A 15,435-nucleotide genomic window follows, 5' to 3' on the forward strand; every position below is an offset into this window, starting at 1 on the left:
ATCATCTGCATAACAATAAAAATTTATGCAATGGTTTCTAATAATACTGCCTAAGGGAAGCATGTATAATGTAAATAAAATTGGTCCTAGCATAAAACCCTGTGGAACTCCATAATTAACATTAGTGTGTGAAGAAGACTCCCCATTTACATGAACAAATTGGAGTCTATTAGATAAATATGACTCAAACCACTGCAGTGCAGTACCTTTAATACCTATGGCATGCTCTAATCTCTGTAATAAAATGTTATGGTCAACAGTATCAAAAGCTGCATTGAGGTCCAACAGGACAAGGACAGAGATGAGTCCACTGTCAGAGGCTGTAAGAAGATCATTTGTAACCTTCACTAATGCTGTTTCTGTACTGTGATGAATTCTGAAACCTGACTGAAACTCCTCAAGTAAACCGTTCCTCTGCAGATGATCAGTTAGCTGTTTTACATCTACATCACAGCTGTTATCAAGAAGGCTCAGCAGCAACTTCACTTCCTGAGGGTTCTCAGGAAGAACAACTTGGACTCAAACCTGCTGCTGACCTTCTGCCACTCATCCATTGAGAGCCTGCTGACGGACTCTATCACAGTATGGTACAGCAGCTGCACTGAGGCAGACAGGGTCAGGCTTCAGAGGGTAGTCAACACAGCACAAAGAATCATTGTCTGCCGCTCCCCTCCCTGATGGACATCAACACCTCCTGCTGCCTCAGCAGAGCTAAAAACATCACCAAGGACAGCTCATACCCTGGCTTTCAACTGTTTTACCCCTGCCCTCTGGCAGGCGCTACAGGTGCATCAAAGCCAGGACAAACAGACTCAAGAACAATTTCTTTGCCAGAGCAATCACCACCCTGAACTCACACACTCACCCACTCTAAACGTGCAATACCCACATCTCTGTGCAATATTATATTATTCATACAGAACAATATCTGTCACTCTTATATTGTGTAATATCCAGTATTCATTCAGTAGTGCAATACTCACCATCTTCAATATTATGTGTATTATATGTAAACTTGTTTTATTTTTTACAAGGTATATATTTTTATACATTTTATTTTGTGTAGATTATATACATTGTTTTATTTTCTGTATATTTGTAGAAGTTCTGATTTATATTTTAGAAAGTTTGACTTTCTAGTGCATGGCACTGAACAGGAGTGGCCTTCCAATCTTATTGTACATCCTGTATAATGACAATAAAGGGATTCTATTCTATTCTAAAGACTTGAATGCAGTGATCACACTGAGCCATCAGGTCTTCCTGTCAGCATGTTTATTTTAACGCATAAATGGAAAACTCTGAGTTTAATCACAAATTTTAACTGACCGAAAACAGACATTTTAACTTTACCTGAATGCTGCTGGTTGGCTCAGAGGTCACATGTCTTAATTTTTGTTTGCTGACAGATGTGGATCACAGCTGTCAGTACACACACACTCACTCACTCGTGTACTCACAAACACTCACACACACAATATTTATAATGAAATGTGATAAATATCTAATATGCTTGTTGGTTCTGCAGCAGCTGGTTTTTACTTTTGTCAGAAAATATATATATTCTTCATCTGTCAAGGACCAGGTGCACACAGACAGTTCTCGCAGTAAGGAGTTTAATTTCTTGCGAGAAAGGAGCAGAATACATACATAAAGAATTTGCCTGCATGTACTTATCAGGAAAGGTGTGAGGAGCATTTTTATACACATGATTACATGCAAGCACATGACCTTCTATTACAGGAATGCAGGTAAGAAGGAAGCTGGCAGTTGATACAGTTTCACCAGCTGCACGTAGTCCTTGGTGAAGTACAGTCTGTTCAATGCAACTTTAAAAGATCATATAAGGTTTTCTTCCTCCCTTAGGCATTTTCTACTCATCAGCAGCAGTTCTGACAAACAACTTGTACATAAGCATGATTATTATAACTAGATGATTTATTATACAAACACAGAACTTATTTTCCTAACAACTTTCATCTAAATTAAAGTAAAAAAACTTCAAATCATGAGGACAAATAGATCATTAAACCCATGTATTTATTTGCAGAATAATATTTAATGAAACATGTCATTTTTATATAATTTTTCAAGTGGCCTGAACAGAAATTGGCTGGCTAATGCAAAAGTCGGTAGAGTATATTTCCCAGAAAAAGGACATCAAAAATTTATGGCTAGAAAAATGGGCAAAAAACCCCAAAAAACTATTGGAACAACAATTTAACCTTTTGCTCTTTTTTCCTCTTCATTTAAAAAGTGAACATTTGAGATTAACAATGTCAAAAAGCAAAACAGGCAGACCCTCAACCAGTCAGGAGTTTAATTACACATGTGGCAAAAATAGACAAATTATTTTAGGTCAGAAAGAGATGCTGCATTTCAGTTATATGAAATTGAAAATACTGAAAGAATAAAACTCATCGCTTGGAGTTCATGTCAATACATATTAAATTTTTTGTTTCATGTTACTGGACAGAAATTTCCCCCTTTTTCATTTACTTGATCATGATTGTTTATTCAGCTGAATTTCATATGCACTAATTTATTTTCTTGAAGAGAGACTGAAGTTTTTCATGAGTCATGCATCATACCAGAAATGAAACTCAATGAGCATACAGACTTCTACAGCTTCAAAATACATTTACATAACCTGATGGGATTTTTTTTACAGTCAAGGAAGAATATCCCATTAATCAATGTCAGAAATCAGCCGGTAAGTAAAGCTAGAGTAATATCCCCAAATCAAACCCACAATAGCAACAACCTGTTACTAATCACTTTCCTGTAGTTTCATGCTAATGTGACTGAACTGCAGATAAAAGATTATGAACCCTGACTGTCTCTGTTTTGACTCCTTTGTCTTACTAACACAGCAACACCTCCCGCTGCAGCTCCCACTGCAGCTCCCACTGCAGCTCCCACTGGACCCCCCACAGCTCCAATAGCACCTGCAACTGCAGCTTCAATACCAATTCCAGCAGCAGCTCCAGCAGCAAGTCCAGCAAACGCAGCACCTCCAACAATACCCCCCTCAATAAACTTGTTTTTTCTCTCAGCTTGTCTTCTTGCCTGTATGCGTGTCATCCCTGGATTTTCTCTCTGCAGTCGTTCCATCTCCTCTCTGATGGCTCTCTCTGCCTGTATGAACTTTTCATTGGTGTAGCACTTTCCTCCATTTAGTTGAAGCATTTTGTTGATTTTCTCCAGCAGCTCTCTGACCTGAGAGGGATCGTCATTTCTGCTATTAAGAGCATGATATCCTCCTTTACAGTGATGGATGAAGTCACTAAGAGCTGGATTTTTACCAATAAATGTTTCTATGGTGACTCCATCTGCTTCCAGATCATCTCCGTGGGTGAACAAGGCCAAAGTGTAACATGTTGATTCTTCTCCAAACAATTTCTGAATAGTTTTCAGTGCTTTTTGATCTTCTTTCATGAATCTGCTGACCTGGATCACAACCAGGAACACATGAGGACCAGGAGCAGCTAAAGAGATGCATGCAGCGATTTCTCTCTTCACCCCCTTTTTATCTCCAGTCTCAAGCAGACCTGGAGTATCAACTACAGTCAGCATTTGACCTTCAAATTCTCCTGTTTCCTTCTGACACTCTAATGTCACTGAGGAAGAAGATGGTTGAGACAGAAAAACTTTTCTTCCTAAGATGGTGTTTCCTGCTGCACTTTTCCCAGATCCAGATTTTCCAACAAGCACCATCCTGAGCTCTTCTAGTTCTGGTCCCTCTGTTGCCTCTGGTCCATCTGGTTCTTCTTCTATAGCTAAAGAATTTCACAGATATTTTACTTCTGTCGGTGTATTGTTCACATGCTGCTATTTTCTGTATCTAAAATAAAAGTTTTCACACAATGTAACACAGGCAACAAACCACTGTGATGTTTCTTTAGTTCTCTGCAGCCCAAACTGTGATATGTGGACAGGTAAGCAGTCACAGTAACAGGCTGCTGGGATGAATCAATGAGAAACATCCTTAAATTGGGATGATGCATTTCATTAGAACACAAAGAGCTGCAGAAAGCCTTTAGAACTGACAACAGATATTTGACCTGTTGTCAGGAAGCTAGATTTGGTGCGTTGAGCACAACTTTGCTGATTATGAGAGACAGTTTACTGTTGCAAGCTACACATCCTACACAGAGAATTATTCACAGAAATGTGTTGATGTTTTTTACTGCAGCAATGAATCAAATCCAGACTGTAACAGCTGTGTGCTGTCTCTGTGGTTCATTTTTAGCAGACAAAGATTGATCAGGATCCACTCATACTGATTATTGCTACATGGCTCCCCTAGAGGTCATAAACACCTCCACAGGACATTGTTAAGAGTTGAGGCATATTCATCACATCGATCTTTAGTTTTACTGTCAGAATTGGAAATGTGTTTCTATGCTGGCTATTTTCCCCCAAGAAATGGATATATTTCCTCCCTGACCAAACTACAACTATTTCTACCCACTTTTGATTTGATGTTTATGCTGAAAAATGTAGAACTTGTACTGGAAAGATCAGAGTTTAGAAAATGGTTTAAAACAAAAACAACTGAAAGACAAATGCAGAATAAGATAGGAAAATATAAAGAAAGATATCCAAAGATAAAAACTAACTTAATTAATAACTGGAAATAAAGTTACTTGATTGTCTGCTTAGTTTTACTTACCAATCAGAGGCTCTGTCTGTATATCAGGTGTGTTACTTGCTGCCATGTCTGTGATTTTGTGTCACTGCTGTCCTACTCCTGAATACTTAAAGATGATCCAAAAGGCCCCGAGCTCTGCTGAGCAAAAGGGGGCGTGCCCAAATGAACCCTGTGTTGAGGCCTGTATCGTTTTCAAGAAAATCATGTGACAAAAGCTAAACGAGAGACCATTTTCTGAAATCACATGACTGCTTCTATATTCATTCAAATTGTTGAAAAAGACGTAGGAAACAGAGGAAGCGTTCTGGGTGATCTGAGTCTGATCCTCTGTTATAGCAGCATAATCTGATTCAGAAGCCCCTGTACAAATTAGAATTTCAGTTTCTGTGCAACCCTGCTTCTTCAGTCTTCTGTGAGAGTGTTTCCTAGGGCTGTGGAAGTTATCCCAAAAAGTATCACCTGAGACCCAACATTGTCAGTTTTTTAATTCATGAACAAAAAGTAATAAAGCACCTCCACCCAAGCACTTCCTGTAACTGTTTAACCACAAACATACCAAACACTGTCTCTATGCAATACTGTATTACAGTGTTTTGTTGTCAGTGTTAGTTGTCAGTTATAATCATCAAAATGAAAAGAAATAAACATTTGAAATATAACAGTCTGTGTAATGAATGAATATAACATACAAGTTTCACTTTTTGAATGGAATTACTGAAATAAATCAACTTTTTCATGATATTCTAATTTTACGACAGCACCTGTGTGTATGTGTGTATATATATATATATGATCTGCAAAAACCTTTTTTCTCATTCTGAAGTGTTCTTATTGATTAGATCTGAGTTCGCAAAATAGAGTGAGAATCACAGACTTAAAACAAAGCAACAGGACAAACAGCAGCAGCAACATGTCAAAGCAGGTAACAAGGTGAAATTAAAAGAAACTGTGAGCTGTATCAGGCAGTTTGCCCTCAGGACGAATCATCTGCAGCTGGATGGAATCTACATCACTCTGTTTTCACTGGGGTTACCTGTGTGACCGGTTCCTGCCCCCACAGTCACTGAGAACTTTAAAACTGTAAATGACTTTTTCTTGATCTATTCATTGTTTAAAAATAATTTCAAAAGGAAAGCTACAGGTACTTTTAAAAAGTCACCTGGACATGCTTGTTACACATCCTGCTAAGAGAAAGATGGTTATAATTTCAAAGCCACTCGTCGGTATTAATGCCATTCAAGGTCTTACACAAGTGGTAGTAACAACAACCAACAATAACAAATAAAGAACACACTGTACATCTACAAACTGAAATTGTACCATCTTAAGTTCACATTGGCTCCTATAATGGTGTTTGTTGGTTTCGTGGCTCGACACTCCCGTTACTCTTTAGCAGGTGAAAAATAATCCCAATGGAGCAAAAATGCTTCTCAGCAGAAGAACCAGACTCCTTAAAAAATAAAAAATCACTGGAGATGAGCAGGTTTTGTTACCAACGTTTTTTAACAGACAAAGTTACAAACAGCAAAAGTATGCGGAAGCCTCCTGGGAGTTTGTGCAGTTAGCAAGAGAAAAACAGACAGCAACAGCACCCACACCACACGTACACTGCCCCAACTACTACTACACATGGCCTTATATACTCTCTTCCTTTTTTTGTCTAAGGTTTTGTGCATAGTCAATGATTTGTAAGCATACATTAGTATGGAGTAAGATGTCAAAAAGGTGTGTGCATAATTCTAACATTCGTATCCGTAATTCAGACACTTTGCGGATTAGAATTGTTTTTATGAGTACAAATCTAAAAGCTGTGAGTGCAAAGTCTTGTGAATACAACTCTAATTTCTGTGACTACGAACTCCTCCCTTCTGTGTGGACACGAATTCAAGTTTGTGGGTACGAGTAGAAAAGTGTTGAAATGACGTCAAAGGGCAGAGTAATCGATCCGCCATTATACCAAACACAGCATGCTGCAAATTCAAAGATGGCTGAGGACAGTGGACCGGGTGGAGCTACCAGCTCAGGTGACGCATGTATCCAGTATTTATATACATATATGAAGAAAAAAATTTACTATTTAAAGTAATACCTGAGCTGGTAGCTCCACTGTCCTCAGCCACCTGCTGCCAGACCACCAAAAAACAAACCTAAAATCAGCAAAAAACTATTAAACCATAAAAATTCAAAAACAATAAATGATATAGCTTCCTCAACTGCACCAAAGAATAAAACAATTAAATTTGGATTATTAAACATTAGGTCTCTCTCTTCCAAGTACCTCCTAGTAAATGATTTAATAATTGATCAACATGGGGCGCTGTGGAGCCGCGAACTAAGATGGCAGCTTAAAGTGGATGCTCCGTGAGACCTGCACCAAAACTTTGAAAAACCCAGGATTAGAAACGTAATCTGGACCCGAAAATGTCAAAATCGACCACTCTTAAGGACTGTGATATTTTCACACGAAAACGCGGTTCCCAAAAACCAGCTAAAACTGATACTTCGGTAGCAGATCAAGACAAAGAGGGAGCCGCTAGCATTGATAGCATGTGTGACCTTAGCACGGTGCTAGCTGAACTTCGGTCGTTGCATTCAGAGTTCGGTGGATTTGGAAACAAATTGGACAGCATAGATAACCGTATGGGTGAAATGACGAAGTCCATCGCCTCTTTGGAGAAAAACATAGCAGAGGTGAAGCAAAATGTGGCTGCTAATGCTACTAGACTGGAGGAAGCTGAAAACAGAATTGTTACGGCGGAGGAACTCTTAGAAACTAGTACGGCTAATCTTGCCAAAGCTCTGAAGCGAATATCCTACTTGGAAGCTAAGACCGACGACCTGGAGAACCGAGGCCGAAGGAAGAACCTGCGTCTTTTTGGGCTCCGGGAGAACGCTGAGGGTCAGCGGCCTTTGCTGGAGTTTATACGGGAGATGCTGCCGCGCTGGCTGGAGACCGATAGATCCTTCATCATTGAGAGGGCCCACCGCACCCTAGCACCTCCAAAACCGAACCAGCACAGAGCCGTCCTCATCCGTTTCCTGAATTTCCAAGATCGGGAATTTGTTTTCCGCTCTACAAAACAACGCAACATTGAATGCGATGGGAATAAAATTTTTTTCGTTCAGGATCTTTCAGCAGAAACCATCCGACAGCGAGCTGAGTTCGATAACATCAGGAAAGCTTTTGCTGAAAAAGGACTGTTCCGCGGGTTTCAATATAACCCATGCAAAATGAGGATCCTCCACAAAGGGAAGATACAGTTGTTTTCATCTCCTAAGGAAGCTGGGGATTTCCTCCGCACACACTCTGGACAGGACTGACTGTACTGGTGAGCGGTTCAATTCCTGAACCACCGAATTAGCTGCTTATAACTGATAGCTGTTTTTCTCTACCTCAGCTGACATAATATCAAGTTAATCTTTGATGTATGTATAAGTCATAAGCAGCTACGGAGTGACTTTTATGTATACTGTTTTCTTATGCAGGATAGTTTAACATGTTCATATAACGCTTCTAACAGTTTGTACTTGCTGGCTATGTAGGTCATATTAATACGAAATATTTTTGGTTGAGCGCCTCTCAGAAGAGGGAATCTATGGCTACTTATGGGTTTGCTGTATTAATGTTTTATTATGGTGTATGGTTCACGGACACCACTGTTGCTTTTGAAGTGGGTTTCATAGTTCAGCTACTCCTCTTATTTGTGGATTAGCATAAGCCCCAATTTATTAATCTGAGTAAGGGAGGGGGGAATTTAAGGGTTATGTGTCATTTTCAGGGTTTTCTTTTCTTATTTAATTACTTATTTTATTTTACTCAAATCTTTGTGCATTTTACGTTAACTCAGCATCATCTATTGTCATTAATATTCCAGGAAAAAACAAAGTATGGAACAAGTTAATACTCATAATATCTCTTACATAAAAATTACAAGCTGGAATGTGAGGGGACTCAGGAAACGAACTAAACTGAAACAGGTTATAAACAGGATTAAGCAACTTAAATCAAAGATAATTTTTCTTCAAGAAACGCATTTAACAGATTGTGAGATAAAGTTTGTAAAAAATAGATGGCCAGGCCATGTGATACATGCATCATATAATAATTATGCAAGAGGCGTAATTATTTTGATCCACAAAAGCATACCATTCCAAATAGTAAAAACAATAAAAGATCCAGCTGGTAGGTACGTAATTGTGCAGGGTAATATTTTCTCATTTACTTTAAATTTAGTGAGTTTATATGGCCCAAATGAAAATAAGCCAAAATTTTTTGAAGATCTGTTTCTTACTATATCTACTCTTCAAGGATTTTACGTAATTGGAGGAGATTTTAATTGCACTCTAAAACCAAATATTGACCGATCAATTGGCTCAGATGTTTATAAAACTCAAACTAGAAAATTAATAAATCAATATATATTGGATATCAACTTGGTGGAAGTGTGGAGAGAACAAAATCCTGATAAAATAGAATTCTCTTGTCACTCGAGTATGCATAAATCCCACTCACGTATAGATTATTTTCTTGTTTCAAGAGAACTTTTATCAAGGGTCAAACAATGTCAGTATGACAGCATAGTGATCAGTGATCATGCAGCTATCTCACTGAATATTTACATGGAAAATTTTGTGCATAATTCACCCCGTTGGCGGTTTCAAGCAAAATGGCTACAGGATCAAAACTTTGTCAAATTGATAGGGGAGAAGATAGATACTTATTTTGCATTAAATACGGATCAGACTTGCGCCTCAGTGAGATGGGAAGGATTTAAAGCATATATCCGAGGTGAAATTCTTAGCTATACAAGTACAAAAAACAAACAACATAAGAAACAAATGGAAATTTTGGATAAACAAATCAAATTTTTGGAATTAGACTTAAATGCCGACGACGACCAAGTAAAGCAGAGTGAATTGTTACGTTTGAGAACTGAATATAATAAATTATCTTATGAGGCAGCAGCAAAAAGTTTAATGTGGTTAAAACAATCTTACTATGACCAAGGAGAGAAAGCTGGGAAACTATTGGCATGGAGAATTAAGAAAATACAAAGTGAAAGAGCAATTAATAGTATAAAGACCCCCTCTGGCAGTGTAACAGTAGATCCATCTGAGATTAACGATAGCTTTAGGCAATTCTATGTGAAACTATATAAATCAGAGTGCTACCACACCTTGGAAGAACAAGATATATTCTTAGACCAACTTCAGTTTCAGACACTCACAGAAGAAACAAAAAAGGAATTGGATACAAATTTAACGATTGAAGAAATTTCACAGGCCATACAAAGTATCAATAGTGGTAAAGCTCCTGGGCCAGACGGCTTCCCCATCGAATTCTACAAAACTTTCAAAGAAAAACTTATAGTCCCGCTCTTCAATATGTATGAAGAAGCATTTACAAATGAAGTTCTCCCACCTACTCTAAGACAAGCAATGATCGTACTGATGTTAAAGCCTGGTAAGCCTTCCGAGGAGTGCTCTTCATTTAGACCAATCAGTCTGATGGGGGTGGACACTAAAATACTTTGCAAAGCCTTAGCAAAAAGACTAGACCCCTTTATCCCACATTTAATTCATAACGATCAAAATGGCTTTGTACCAAAACGTCAAGGGTTTCACAACATAAGAAGAGTCCTAAATATAATTCATGAGAAATTTGACGCTAAAGATACGGCTTTATTATCACTTGATGCCCGTCAGGCCTTTGACAGAATTGAATGGTCATATCTATTTAACGTTCTTCCGAGATATGGATTTGGCTGCAATTTCCTTAGATGGGTTAAGCTTTTGTATACAATTCCCGAAGCTAGTGTTTGGACAAACAACTTAGCCTCCAAACCCTTCACATTAGAACGTTCCACTCGCCAGGGTTGCCCGTTATCCCCAATGTTATTTGTCTTAGCCATAGAACCCTTGGCAATGATGATAAGAATGCGAACTGATCTATTTGGCATTCAGTTGGGAGACCAAGAGCATAGATTGGCATTATATGCTGACGATCTGATAGTTTTTTTGACAAGTTTGTCCATTAGCATCCCAAATTTAATGCAACAGGTGGAGTTGTTTGGTCAGTTTTCTGGCTACAAAATAAATGATTCAAAGTCCTCTATTCTATTTTTGAACAGGGATGAAAGATTAAACCCGGTTATACAAACCCCATTTATCAATGCAAGAGAAGGATTTGTGTACCTTGGTGTTAAAATAACCCCAGACATTAAAACAATTGTATCAACAAACTATGATCCTCTGGTCAGTGAAGTAAACGAGTCACTAAATAAATGGATGATAATGCCCATATCATTGATTGGCAGAATAAACATGATCAAAATGAATATATTACCAAAATTTTTGTATCTTTTTCAGTCAATACCTTTGCCTCTTCCAAAACAATTTTTTAATGGATTAAACAGTATTTTTAGTAGATTTATTTGGAATAATAAAAAACCTAGATTAAGACTTCGCTTGTTATACCTGCCATATGAGAGAGGGGGGTTACAACTTCCTAATCTTAAATTGTATTATTGGTCCGCCCAGCTGCGTTCAGCCATGTTCTACTTTTCAACCGAAACGCCCCCAGCATGGATAAGAATTGAACAATTAGTAACAAACCTTAGATTAAATTTGTATTTATATTCCACAAGGCCAAAACAATTGATAAAAATGACAAAAAATCCCTTTTTAAAAAACACAATTGATGTTTGGTATAAAACCCATCAATATATTGGAGATATCCCTTCCATTTCTTCTTTCTCACCTATCTGGGGGAACAGATATTTTAAGGCAGGAAGAGCTGATGGAGGTTTCAAAATCTGGTCAAATAAAGGTGTACAGAAACTGGCAGATCTTTATAAGGATGACAGGCTTCTTACATTTGAGCAGTTATGTCAAATATATAACATTTCAAAGAAACACTTTTATAAGTACTTACAAATTAAACATTTTATTATGTCAAAACACAAACAGATTGAATCTAAACCACCACTGTCATACCTAGAGAACATTATACTAGAAAATTTAGAGAGGAGAGGTCACATTTCCTTATTTTATGCAGCTTTACTAGTGCATGATAAGGAATCCACTGCAGATAGATTGGATGCATGGAGATCTGACATCCGAGAAGAGATACAGGTAGCGGACTGGGAATCTGCATGCGTAAAAGCCCAAAAGCAGTCAATTAATACAAGGATGAAACTCCTTCAGTACAAGTGGTTGATGAGAACTTATATAACTCCTGTCAAACTGAACCGCTGGGCACCTAACATCCCAGATATCTGCTGTAAATGTTTGGTTGGAAAGGGTACTCTTTTTCACTGTGTATGGGAGTGTCCAAAATTACAACAATATTGGAACTTGGTTACGCAAACTTTGTCAAAGATCGTTGGAGTCAATGTATCTGCTGAGGCCAAAATGTGTATTTTAGGTATTTATCCAGAGAACTGTGTTTTTAATTCCAGACAGTTAAAATTGATTGACTTTGGACTCCTGCAGGCCAGGAGACTAATATCTTTACACTGGAAAAAAATGGATATACCATCAAACCACATGTGGGTGAAGGATATGGCATCATGTATGACTCTGGAGCGACTCACTTATATTGTCAGAGGAAAGGGAGCGGAATTTGAAGAAACATGGTCACCATTGATCAAGTTTCTGAAACATTACAAAGGACATTAAGAGAACTGTGCAGAGATTGCTGAGTTTAATTTTTTTTTTTTTTTTTTTTTTTTTATTATTATTTTTTTTGGGGGGGTTTTTTTGCGCTTCGGGGACTGAGTTATTTAATGTGAATCTGTATTAAGTGTATCACTATCACTTGTTTTTCTTCTATGTCATAAAAATTCAATAAATATAATGTAAAAAAAAAAAAAAAATAATTGATCAACATATTGATATATTCTTATCATGGTCCTGGGCCGGTGGCCCAGTGTTTTATGTTCATGTATAGTTCTGTTTTATTATGGTTTCTGTCTTCCTGTGCTGTCCTTAGGTGTTTAGTCTGGGTGTACTATGTCAGGTGTCAAGTTACTTCCTGTTTTATTTTGGTAGGTTCTTGGTCTGTGTGCTTTGGGTTTAGTTTACTTCCTGTTCTTCCCTCCCAGCTGTTTTCCATTCGTTCATTACCTTCTGTGTATTTACATCTTGTGTTTTCCATGCTTGTTGTCCCGTCATTGGTTGTTGTCCGCTGTCCTGTGCCTAGTCATATTAGTGAATGAAGTCTAGTCTGTTTCGCGTCTCTCCCCCATCTGGTGTATTTCCGGGGAGAGTTCAAGGTTATCTTTTGTTTGATTGAGTAAATAAACGTGTAAGAGAATCACACCATCCTGAGTCTGCATATTGGGGTCCTCCTTCTTGCCTGTGCAGCGGCCAGCCCCGACAATTCTGCCTTACAGAAACCTGGTTACAGCAGGATGAATATGTTAGTTTAAATGAATCAACACCCCCGAGTCACACTGGCTGTCAGAATGCTCGAAGGACAGGTCGAGGAGGAGGAGTAGCCGCAATCTTCCATTCCATCTTATTAATTAATCAAAGACCCAGACAAAGTTTTAATTCTTTTGAAAGCCTGAGTCTTAGTCTTGTCCACCCTAACTGGGAAATTCAAAAACCTGTTTTATTTGTTATTATCCATCGTCCACCTGGTCCTTACTCAAAGTTTACGACTTTGGATACTGTGGCTCCTCTGAAAAGGAAAGTCTCAAATCAAAGCCTGACTCCATGGTATAATTCACAAAGACGCATCTTAAAGCAGATAACCTGTAAGCTGGAAAGGGAATGGCATCTCACTAAATTAGAAGATGCTCATTTAGCCTGGAAAAATAGTTTGTTGCTCTATGAAAAAAAGCCCTCCGTAAAGCTAGGACATCTTACTATTCATCATTAATTGAAGAAAATAAGAACAACCCCAGGTTTCTTTTCAGCACTGTAGCCAGGCTGACAAAGAGTCAGAGCTCTGTAGAGCCGAGTATTCCTTTCACTTTAACTGGTAGTGACTTCATGGATTTCTTTACAAATAAAATTTTATACATTAGAGAAAAAATTATTTAAAGCCATCTCAAAGATTTAGCTTTATGTTCGGATGCTTTCAGCACTGCTGGTATTTGTTTAGACTCTTTCACTCCAGTTGATCTTTTGGAGTTAACTTCAATAGTTACTTCCTCCAAACCAGCAACATTTTTATTAGATCCCATTCCTACTAGACTGTTCAAAGAAGTCTTTCCAATTATTCATGCTTCAATCTTAAAAATGATCAATCTGCCTTTATTAGTTGGCTATGTACCACAGGCCTTCAAGGTGGCTGTAATTAAACCTCTACTTAAAAAGCCATCACTTGACCCAGCTGTCTTAGCTAATTATAGGCCAATCTCCAACCTTCCTTTTCTCTCAAAGATTCTTGAAAGAGTAGTTGTAAAACAGCTAACTGATCATCTGCAGAGGAATAGTTTATTTGAAGAGTTTCAGTCAGGTTTCAGAATTCATAACAGTACAGAAACAGCATTAGTGAAGGTTACAAATGATCTTCTCATTCGCATTGCCTTTGTGATAGGGAAAGGAAGGGTAGCACCATTAAAGCATATTACTATCCCTAGATTTGAATTGACAGCAGTAGTCTTGGCAGTGCGCATCAACAGAATGCTGGAAAAGGAACTGGAGTACTCTCTTCGGCCACCACTCTACTGGACTGACAGCACCTCTGTCCTAAAATATATCTTCAGTGATACGTGCTGCTTTCAGACATATGTGCCCAACAGGGTGTCCATTATCAGAGAATTGTCAGACAAGTTCCAGTAAGCACAGCCCTCATCCCAGCAGATGATGCCTCGCGGGGCCTGACAGCAGAGAAGTTCTTGAAATCAAAAAGGTGGCTGCATGGACCTACCTGTCTGAAGCAACCACAAGAAACCTGGCTAAAGACTTAGAGATATCAACTGTTCTTTCTGAAAATGACCCAGAAGTCAAGAGGGCTGTTGCAGTCTTTGGCATAACAGCAACACAAGGAAATGATCCGATTATGAAATTTATTGAACACTTGCAGAAGGCCACAGGAAGCCTTCTGCAATTCAAAGATCTGCTCAAGTATATGAGTAAAAAAAGGAATGCTGTTGTGCACCTTTGCCAACAGCCTCAGAACTTACCAACACCTCTCGGCAAAAGATATGGCGCAAGCGGAAGAGGCTCTTCTCTTGCAGCAACATTACCCTGAGGAAGTCTCTGCCCTTCAAACGAGAAAGAAATCAGTGAAAAGAAGCAGCACGCTGTATAAGCTTGACCCCTTCCTTTGTGGTGATGTATTACGGGTAGGTGGACAGCTGAGTAGAAGGGCAATGCCTGAAGAACTTAAGCATCCAGCCATTCTTCCCAAGGAGAGCCATCTAACTAAGCTTGCTCCTCCATCATATCCACACTTCAGTAGGCCATGCTGGTAGAAATCAGATGCTTACACAGTTCTGCCAAAGATACTGGATTCCCAAGGCCAATTCTGCAGCCAGAAGAACCATAAAAGCCTGTATATTCTGTAGACGTTGGCACACTCCCCCTAGTGAACAGAAGATGTCCGATCTGGCTTACTTTCGTACATTGCCTGATAACCCTCCATTCACTTACGTTGGGGTTAATTATTTCCACTCACTTAAGGTAAAAAGAGGTCGGACTATGAGCCTTGTTTACCTGCCTTGTCACCAGAGCAGTGCACTTAGAGCTGGCTTATGTTTTAGACACTAACTCCTGTATATCGGCTCTGCAAAGATTTATGTGTAGAAGGGGTCAGTGCAAAGAAA

At 38.6% G+C, this 15,435-nt stretch overlaps 1 protein-coding gene across 1 annotated transcript; it reads right to left on the reverse strand.

Annotated features, from left to right (window-relative positions):
• Positions 1-2,746: 2,746 nt before the first annotated feature.
• Positions 2,747-4,734, reverse strand: LOC115792128 (GTPase IMAP family member 9-like). Its single transcript, XM_030746544.1, has 2 exons — positions 4,676-4,734; positions 2,747-3,779 (listed from the first exon to the last, which is right to left on the reverse strand). The coding sequence occupies exons 1-2, from the start codon at positions 4,719-4,721 to the stop codon at positions 2,824-2,826; spliced, it is 1,002 nt and encodes a 333-aa protein (XP_030602404.1). The 5' UTR covers positions 4,722-4,734; the 3' UTR covers positions 2,747-2,823.
• Between the last annotated feature and the right edge of the window lie 10,701 nt (positions 4,735-15,435).

This window comes from Archocentrus centrarchus, chromosome 14, assembly GCF_007364275.1.
Source record: "Archocentrus centrarchus isolate MPI-CPG fArcCen1 chromosome 14, fArcCen1, whole genome shotgun sequence".
In the NCBI taxonomy this organism is placed as follows: Eukaryota; Metazoa; Chordata; class Actinopteri; order Cichliformes; family Cichlidae; genus Archocentrus; species Archocentrus centrarchus.